Below are 10,583 nucleotides of genomic sequence, written 5' to 3' on the forward strand. Positions count from 1 at the left end.
ACATGTGAACAAGACAATAGTATAATCATGGGTCATATCACTTAGCATAGGATGCAAGAGTGAGAGAGGCATGCAATAAGGCATGAGAAGGATAAGCTCAAGTATCAATAACAACACAAAGTAACATATGCAAGAAAGATAATAAGCACAAGAGAATCATGCACCTACTCCAACTCCAAGATAATGCGGCATGCAATGGAATAAAATGGAGTCAGAAAAAGTGGAAACACAAGTCTTACAATATGCTATGTGGAAGCAAGTCAAGGGTAATGAGAATAAGAATGGTAGACATGAAGCATAGTAGGCTCAACTCACATAAAGAAAGGCAAGTGTATGAAAAAGACGCACCAAGTTGAGAGCATAAAATCAAATTGAACCAAAATGGTGTAGGTGCCATTCAACAAACACTTGGTGTGCAATATTCAAACAATGAGCAAGTAGGAAAAATTCAAACAAAGAATACCCCAAAATAAAATTCCCAACATCAAAACAACAGCATATAATCACGAAGGAATCAAGAGATATCAAAATGAACCATCAAAGAAAGAGAAAGCTCAAAGTTCAACACCCATGGAAAATATAAAATGAAAGAAATCAAATATATAAGAACAAATTAAACAAAATGCAACTAAGAAGAAATGGGAGAAAGTAATTAAATGCAACTAATAAGAGAAAGATGTAAGAAAATAAGACAAAGAGGAAGAAGGAGTAGGAGTAGAACCTTGAGAAGAGGAAGAAGGTAAGGGAGAGTGCAAGTGAAAAATAGGAGATGAGAGAGGAACGAGGGAGAGGAGAGAGAGAATGTAGGACCGCAGAAGGTGGTGGTCACTAGTGGAGTGGCCAGAGATAAGGTGGTGGAGGATGGGAGAAGAAGGGAAGAACAATGGAAGAAGGGGAGTTGAAGAAATCATTCAAAACAGGGCGCGCTGCATATCAGGTGTGTCTGGGACGTGACGCATGCGCGTCATCCACGCGTATGCGTTGATGACAAGGAACGAGTAATGATGCGTAAGTGTCACCCACGCATACGCGTGGGTAGCAGAAATGGGAGAGGACGCGTACGCGTCAGGTGACGCGCACGCGTGGACAGAGTTGTGCCTCGCGCATAAAGGCAGCATAAAGTTCGCACAACTCTTAGGTTTTTGTACCAGGAGTTGGCTGCAGGGCATGCGATGCGTGTGCGTAGGCTACGCATACACGTAGATGGAGAGATTTGCGACCGACGTGTAAGCGTCCCCCAGGTTTACGCGTGGGTGGCATTTATGCTTCCCACACAATTCTCGCACACTTCTCGCACAAGTCTCTGGTTTTTGTACCAGAGATTTCAGAATTCACAATCGACGCGTACTCGTCTCCCATGCTTGTGCGTAGGTGTGCGAAATGGACGAGGGATGCGTAAGCGTCACTGACGCTTGCGCGTGGGGAGCTGTTGTGCTCCGAGCACCAGTGTGCACAAATGTCGCACAACTCTCTGGTTTTAGTACCATGAGTTGTGGAAATGCGTCGACGTGTACGCGTCACCCACGCTTGCGCGTGGATCAACCCTTTTTTTTCATACACATGAGGAGGGGCAATTACAGCACAATTTGGTAGTCATGCATGCTAAAAGGTTCAAAAACACCCAAAACTTCATGTAACACTCAAGATTAAGCATTTTTTCAACATCCCAATTCAACCAAACCACCATCAATGACTCCCCATGGGCATCTCAAAAATTCAAACACAACCAAGCATACTCAAACAAACTCACTAAATCAAGCAATCACAAAATTCACAAAGACTCAAAAAGATGTATTGAAGAAACTATGTGCAAAGGAAGATCATACCATGGTGGGGTGTCTCCCACCTAGAACTTTTCTTTAACATCCTTAAGTTGGACGGTCATGAGCTCAGATCTCTTCGCCCTCGGGTGCATCCTCAAGAAGGAACACCTCAACCTCTTTGTTGCTTTTCATCTTCTCTCCATGATAAAGTTTCAGACGATGACCATTAACCTTGAAAATTGTGGGGCTTGAAGGGTGACTCAAGTGGAATACCCCATATGGCTCAGCTTTTTTCACCCTATAAGGTCCTTCCCACCTTGATCTTAACTTGCCTGAAATCAACCTCAATCTTGAGTTATAGAGGAGGACTAGGTCCCCAGCTCTAAACTCTCTCCTTTTGATGTTCCTATCATACACCGCTTTCATTCTCTCCTTGTAGAGCCTTGAATTCTCATAAGCTTCCATTCAAAGACACTCTAATTCCACTAACTATAACTTCCTTTCGATTCCGGCCCCCCAAATCCTTAGTTGCATTCTTTTACAACCCAATAAGCCTTATGTTCCACCTCTACGGGGAGATGGCAAGCCTTCCCATAGACTAACCGGAATGGGCTCATACCAATTGGTGTCTTATAAGCCGTCCGATAAGCCCAAAGCGCATCTCCGAGCTTAGAACTCCAATCCCTCCTATGAGGCTTCACAATCTTTTCCAATATGCGCTTAATTTCTCGGTTAGAGACTTCAGCTTGGCCATTTGTTTGGGGCTGGTATGTCGTGGCCACCTTGTGGATGATGCCATACTTCTTCGTCAACCCTGTCATTCTTTTGTTACAAAAATGAGAGCCTTGATCACTCACGATTGCTCGTTGTGATCCAAAGCGACAAATAATGTTATTCTGAACAAAAGAAAAAACCACATTAACATCATCAGTACGGGTGGGAATCGCTTCCACCCACTTGGAAACATAGTCAAAAGCTAGCAGAATATATATGAAACCATTAGAATTTGGAAAAGGGCCCATAAAGTCAATACCCCAAACATCAAAAATTCGTAAAACAACATGGTTTGTTGTGGTATCTCATTCTTCTTGGAAATATTTCCAAACCTAAGGCATTGTGGACCAGAGCTACAAAAGAGAGATGCATCTTTAAAGAGTGTATGCCACCAAAATCCGCAGTCTAAGACCTTTCTAGCAGTTCTTTGAGGACCAAAGTGGCCACCACCATCAAAAGTGCAAGCCTCCAAGATAGACTGAAACTCGGATTATGGTATACACCTCTTAATTATTTGATCAGCACCACATCTCCACAAGTATGGGTCATCCCATACATAATATTTGGATTCGCTTTTGAGCTTATCCCTTTGATGTTGAGAAAAATCGGGAGGAATGTAAGAACCACAACTAATCAACCAGTTAATTAAGTAATTAATATTTCCCAGATTAGATTCCGAAAAATTAGAGAGAAAATTTGAGGATTTAAAGGTGATTTTTGGACTCAGTGGATTTTTCTTAGTCAGAAAATGTGCTTTCTGCAAAAAACCGTGAAAAACTACGAACCGACAGTTGAACCGATTGAACCGGTTCAAGCCTGCCCGGTACCGCACGAGAAAAAGTGAAAACCATCAAAAACCTTAGAAAAATATTAGAAATGAAAAACCGGTCGTTAATTTTAAAGGTTTGTCCTGAAGTTGGGTCAAACGGGCTAAAAACGCTAACGGATTGGACCAGGCCCAAGTTGGGCCTAAGCCCAACATATAAAAGTTCATTTAATGAACCCAACCCACCATAACACTCACATAAACACACTCACACAGATGGGAATAGAGGAAGAAGAGAAACACTTGGCACTATTCATTTCAATCTTCCGAAGCTCATATCTTGAGCTAGAGAGCTCTGATCGTTGCACTGTTTGCAGCTACGCGTTCCTTGTGAAGAGCTCTACAAAACCCATACAAGAAACTGGAGAGGTAACCACGAAATCTTTTCTATTCTTCTCTCCAAAATTTTGGTTCTTTGGGTTTGTGATTAGGTGAGTTTTTGTGATTTTGGATGTTTAGGTTTGCTCTAATCCTTGCTTAGCCTTGAATTTTTGCTATTAAATCTGTTGGAAAAGCTAAGGGCCATTAAACCCTTGTGAATTTATGTTTAATTGGAACCCTAGGTTGATTTGAGGTGATTTGTGTGCATATAGTTTGATTATTGTGGCTTTGGGAGCTATTAGAACTTATTTGTGCTAATTGTAGTGGAATTGAAAGCTTGGATTGTGGTTGGGAGCTTGTTGTGCTACATTAGAGTTTTGGTGCATATAGGAAATCAGCCAAGTTATGGTTTCGGTTTCCTCTATGTAATATATAATATTCATGGACACTTAGGCTAGTGACCCATAGGATAGGTTTGGAATTTATATGTTGTTGATGATTGTTTGGGTTGTTGATGTTGTAAATGTTGATTGAGATAATGGGGTTGGAATGTGATGTATGATGAACTTGTATGAATATGTATGTTACTCATTAATATGGAGTATGAATGAGTTGATGAGAAAGATTGATATTGATGAAATGAGAAATTGTGAATGTATTGGTGGGAAATTGCTTGATGTGTTGGATATTGATATTCAAGGATGTGAATGTTGAAATGTAAAGGAAATAGTAGTAAAAATGGTGCAATATGTCTTAGAGTGTGGATTTTGATGAGAAATGGAGTTTTGAATGGTTTGGTATAGGTTGGAATGTGTATGGTAAGAAATGGTGGTAATTGTGAAGTTGGGGTAAAATTGGGTTTTTGGTAAATTTTGTTTGATCATAACTTTTGCCTCGGTTTTCAAAATTTGATGAGATTTATTTAAAATTAAAGATCTGTAAAAACCCTTTAAATTGATATAAACTTTGAAAAACTTGGAATTTTGTAGAGGAAGTTATGATCATTCAAAATTTGTGTTAAAAATATGAAATTCTGCTAAGTTGCAGAATTTCATGATTTCTGATATGTGCGAGCGCACACCCTTGTGTGGACGCACACCCTGCGAAAATTTTGATCCGTGCGGACGCACACACCTATGCGCACGCACAGGCAGGGAAATGTGTTCTGTTTGCAGCGCTAGCACAGCTTGTGCACGCACATATCTAAGGACGAATTACAACCTGTGCGTCTGCACACGCACCTGTGCGCACGCACACATTGGGAAGGCCAGTCTGTTGGGGGCGATGGCACAGGTTGTGCGAGTGAACAGATTCTGTAAGTTTTGCCACATGTGGGTATGTACACCCCTGTGCGTACGCACATATTTTAAAACTCTTTGGAGCGTGTGCACGCACACACCCCTGTGCGGCCGTACACCCCCTGTTTTTCAAAATTTTATTTGTTTTCAACTATTCTACTGGTGCACGAAATTGTGATCTCCAGGCTCGAACGAATCCTGGTAATGGCTCCAAAGCTTGGTGCTCTGATCTTTATTCATAATTGTCACAACTTCGATACAACTAACCAGCAAGTGCATTGGGTCGTCCAAGTAATACCTTACGTGAGTAAGGGTCGAATCCCACGGAGATTGTTGGTATGAAGCAAGCTATGGTCACCTTGTAAATCTCAGTCAGGCGGATATAAAGTGATAATGTTGTTTTCGAATATTATATAATAAAATAGGGATAGAGATACTTATGTAAATCATTGGTAGGAATTTCAGATAAGCGAATGGAGATGCTTTTCGTTCCTCTGAACCTCTGCTTTCCTGCTATCTTCATCCACTCAGTCTTACTCCTTTCCATGGCTGGCTTTATGCAAGGGCATCACCGTTGTCAGTGGCTACATCCCCTCCTCTCAGTGAATAATATGCTCACGCACCCTGTCACGGCACGGCTATTCATCTGTCGGTTCTCGATCATGCTGGAATAGGATTCACCCTCCTTTTGCGTCTGTCACTAACGCCCAACAATCGCGAGTTTGAAGCTCGTCACAGTCATTCAATCATTGAATCCTACTCAGAATACCACAGACAAGGTTTAGACCTTCCGGATTCTCTTGAATGCCGCCATCATTCTAGCTTACGCCACGAAGATTCTGGTTAGGAGATCTAAGAGATACTCATTCTAGCTTAATTCATGTAGAACAGAAGTGTTTGTCAGGCACGCGTTCATAAGGGAGAAGGATGATGAGCGTCACACATAATCATCACCTTCATCACGTTCTTGAGTGCGAATGGATATCTTAGAAGAGAAATAAGAAGAATTGAATAGAAAACAGTAGTACTTTGCATTAATCTTTGAGGAACAGCAGAGCTCCACACCTTAATCTATGGAGTGTAGAAACTCTACCGTATGAAAATACATAAGTGAAGGTCCAGGCATGGCCGAGATGGCCAGCCCCCTAAAACGTGATCAAAGGATCATAAGGTAATCCAAAGATGTCTAATACAATAGTAAAAGGTCCTATTTATAATAAACTAGCTACTAGGGTTTACATGAGTAAGTAATTGATGTACAAATCCACTTCCGGGGCCCACTTGGTGTGTGCTTGGGCTTGGGCTTGAGTGTTACACGTGCGGAGGCCATTTGTGGAGTTGAACGCCAGTTTTTGTGCCAGTTTGGGCGTTCAACTCTGGTTTTGGATCCTTTTCTGGCGCTGGACGCCAGATTTGGGCAGAAGGCTGGCGTTGAACGCCAGTTTACGTCGTCTATTCTTGGCCAAAGTATGGACTATTATATATTTCTGGAAAGCCCTGGATGTCTACTTTCCAACGCAATTGGAAGCGCGCCATTTCGAGTTTTGTAGCTCCAGAAAATCCACTTTGAGTGCAGGGAGGTCAGAATCCAACAGCATCAGCAGTCCTTTTTCAACCTCTGAATCTGATTTTTTGCTCAAGTCCCTCAATTTCAGCCAGAAAATACCTGAAATTACAGAAAAACACACAAACTCATAGTAAAGTCCAGAAATGTGAATTTAACATAAAAACTAATGAAAACATCCCTAAAAGTAACTAGATCCTACTAAAAACATACTAAAAACAATGCCAAAAAGCGTATAAATTATCCGCTCATCACAACACCAAACTTAAATTGTTGCTTGTCCCCAAGCAACTGGAAATCAAATAGGATAAAAAGAAGAGAATATACTATAAATTCCAAACTATCAATGAAACATAGCTCCAATCAAATGAGCGGGACTTATAGCTTTTTGCCTCTTGAATAGTTTTGGCATCTCACTTTATCCATTGAGGTTCAGAATGATTGGCATCTATAGGGACTTCAGATTTCGAATAGTGTTATTGACTCTCCTAGTTCAGTATGATGATTCTTGAACACAGCTTCTTTATGAGTCTTGGCCGTGGCCCTAAGCACTTTGTTTTCCAGTATTACCACCGGATACATAAATGCCACAGACACATAATTGGGTGAACCTTTTCAGATTGTGACTCAGCTTTGCTAAAGTCCCCAATTAGAGGTGTCCAGGGTTCTTAAGCACACTCTTTGTTTTTGCTTTGGACCTTGACTTTAACCGCTCAGTCTCAAGTTTTCACTTGACACCTACACGCCACAAGCACATGGTTAGGGACAGCTTGGTTTAGCCGCTTAGACCAGGATTTTATTCCTTTAGGCCCTCCTATCCACTGATGCTCAAAGCCTTGGGATCCTTTTTATTTGCCCTTGCCTTTTGGTTTTAAGGGTTATTGGCTTTTTCTGCTTGCTTTTTCTTTTTCTTTCTATTTTTTTTCTATTCTTTTTTCGCCCCCTTGTTTTTTTTTTTTCTGCAAGCTTTGTTCTTTGCTGCTTTTTCTTGCTTCAAGAATCATTTTTATGATTTTTCAGATTATCAAATAACATGTCTCCTAGTCATTATTCTTTCAAGAGCCAACATATTTAACATTCTTAAACAACAACTTCAAAAGACATATGCACTGTTCAAGCATACATTCAGAAAACAAGAACCATTGTCACCACATCAATATAATTAAACTAAGTTCAAGGATAAATTCGAAACTCATGTACTTCTTGTTCTTTTGAATTAAAACATTTTTCATTTAAGAGAGGTGATGGATTCATAGGACATTCATAACTTTAAGACAGAGTTACTAACTACTAATGATCATGTAATGAAGACACAAACATAGATAAGCACATAACATAGAAAACGAAAAACAGAGGAAATAAGAACAAGGAATGAATCCACCTTAGTGATGTCCTTGAGCTCTTCTATGTCTTTTCCTTGTCTTTGCTGCTCCTCCTTCATTGCTTTTAGATCTTCTCTGATTTCATGAAGGATGATGGAGTGCTCTTGATGTTCCACCCTTAGTTGCTTCCAATAATTGTGTGGAAGAAAATGTATCCCTTGAGGTATCTCAGGGATCTCTTGATTTGCAGTCAAATGTTCTACCACTGAGCTATAAATCCTTTACATAATTGTTTTACCACACCAAACTTAGAATGTTGCTCGCCCTCGAGCAAAAGAAGAAGGAATAGATGAAGAAGAAGATGTGGAAATAAAAACTAGGATTATGAGGAGGTAAAGTGGGATCCTATGGGGTCCACAGATCCTGAGATGATCTTGTGGTGTCCACAGATCCTGAGGTGTCAAGGCATTTACATCCCTGCACCAATTTAGGCATGCAAAATGCCCTTGCACACAACTCTGGGCGTTCAGCGCCAGGTTGGTGCCTATTTTGGGCGTTCAACGCCCATTTGCTGCTATTTCTGGCGTTGAACGCCAGAACCATGCTTGTTCTGGGCGTTCAGCGCCAGGATGCTCCCATTCTGGGCGTTCAGCACCAGAACTATGCTCTGTTCTGGCGTTTGAATGCCAGACAGATGCTCCTCCAGGGTGTGATTTTTCTTCTGCTGTTTTTGATTCCGTTTTCAATTTTTATATTTATTTTGTGACTCCACATGATCATGAACCTAAGAAAACATGAAAAACAATAAAAATAAGAATTAGATAAACATTGGGTTGCCTCCCAACAAGCGCTTCTTTAATGTCAATAGCTTGACAGTGGGCTCTCATGGAGCCTCACAGATGTGCAGAGCTTTGTTGAGACTCTCCAACACCAAACTTAGAGTTTGGATATGGGAGTTCAACACCAAACTTAGAGTTTGGTTGTGGCCTCCCAACACCAAACTTAGAGTTTGACTGTGGGGGCTCTGGTTGACTCTGCTTGGAGAGAAGCTTTTCCTGCTTCCTCTCCATGGTTGCAGAGGGAGATCCTTGAGTTTTGAATACAAGGGAGTTCTCATTCCATTGAAGGACTATTTCACCTCTGTCAACATCAATCACAGCTCTTGCTGTGGCCAGGAAAGGTCTTCCTAGGATGATGGATTCATCCTCTTCCTTTCCAGTATCCAGGACTATGAAATCAGTAGGTATGTAAAGGCCCTCAACCTTTACTAATACATCTTCTACTTGTCCATAAGCCTGTCTTCTTGAGCTGTCTGCCATCTCTAGTGAGATTTTAGCAGCTTGCACCCCATAGATTCCCAGTTTCTCTATTACAGAGAGGGGCATGAGGTTTATTCCTGAACCAAGGTCACACAGAGCCTTAAAGATCATGGTGCCTATGGTGCAGGGTATTATGAACTTTCCAGGATCCTGTCTCTTCTGAGGCAATCTCAGTTGATCCAGATCACTTAGTTCATTGATGAACAAGGGAGGTTCAACTTCCCAAGCATCAATGCCAAATAATTTGGCATTCAGCTTCATGATTGCACCAAGAAACTTGGCAGTTTGCTCTTCAGTGACATCCTCATTCTCTTCAGAAGAGGAATACTCATCAGAGCTCATGAAGGGCATAAGGAGGTTCAATGGGATCTCTATGGTCTCTAGATGAGCCTCAGAGTCCTTTGGTTCCTCAGAGGGAAGCTCCTTATTGGTCACTGGACGTCCCAGGAGGTCTTCCTCCTTGGGATTCACGTCCTCTCCTCTCCTCACAGGTTCGGCCAGGGCACTTATGTCAATGGCCTTGCACTCTCCTTTTGGGTTCTCTTCTGTATTGCTTGGGAGAGTACTAGGAGGGATTTCAGTGATCCTTTTACTCAGCTGGCCCACTTGTGCTTCCAGATTTCTAATGGAAGACCTTGTTTCATTCATGAAACTTACAGTGGCCTTAGATAGATCAGAGACTAGATTTGCTAAATTAGAAGCATTTTGTTCAGAGTTCTCTGTCTGTTGCTGAGTTGATGATGGAAAAGGCTTGCTATTGCTAAACCTGTTTCTTCCACCATTATTAAAGCCTTGTTGGGGCTTTTGATCCTTCCATGAGAAATTTGGATGATTTCTCCATGTTGAGTTATAGGTGTTTCCATAAGGTTCACCTAAGTAATTTACCTCTGCTATTGCAGGGTTCTCAGGATCATAGGCTTCTTCTTCAGAAGATGCCTCTTGAGTACTGTTGGATGCAGCTTGCATTCCATGCAGACTCTGAGAAATCATATTGACTTACTGAGTCAATATTTTGTTCTGAGCCAATATGGCATTCAGAGTATCAACTTCAAGAACTCCCTTCTTCATAGGCGTCCCATTACTCACAGGATTCCTTTCAGAAGTGTACATGAACTGGTTATTAGCAACCATGTCAATGAGTTCTTGAGCTTCTGCAGGCGTTTTCTTTAGGTGAATGGATCCACCTGCAGAAGTGTCCAGTGACATCTTTGATAGCTCAGATAAACCATCATAGAATATATCCAGGATGGTCCATTCTGAAAGCATGTCAGAAGGACACTTTTTGGTCAACTGTTTGTATCTTTCCCAAGCTTCATAGAGAGATTCACCTTCTTTCTGTCTGAAGGTTTGAACATCAGCTTTTAGCTTGCTCAGCTTTTGAGGAGGAAAGTACTTG

General features: G+C 41.4%; 1 protein-coding gene across 1 annotated transcript; it reads right to left on the reverse strand.

The window, feature by feature from the left end:
- Positions 1 to 1,889: 1,889 nt before the first annotated feature.
- On the reverse strand, positions 1,890 to 2,228 carry LOC112763479 (uncharacterized). Its single transcript, XM_025809135.1, has one exon. It carries the CDS (start codon positions 2,226 to 2,228, stop codon positions 1,890 to 1,892), a length of 339 nt encoding a protein of 112 aa, XP_025664920.1.
- Positions 2,229 to 10,583: the final 8,355 nt, after the last annotated feature.

This window comes from Arachis hypogaea, chromosome 17 (genome assembly GCF_003086295.3).
Source record: "Arachis hypogaea cultivar Tifrunner chromosome 17, arahy.Tifrunner.gnm2.J5K5, whole genome shotgun sequence".
Lineage (NCBI taxonomy): Eukaryota > Viridiplantae > Streptophyta > Magnoliopsida > Fabales > Fabaceae > Arachis > Arachis hypogaea.

Coding starts and splice junctions, on each gene's coding strand:
- LOC112763479 (XM_025809135.1), bottom strand. CDS start 2,228: ATGGAAGCTTATGAGAATTCAAGGCTCTACAAGGAGAGAATGAAAGCG.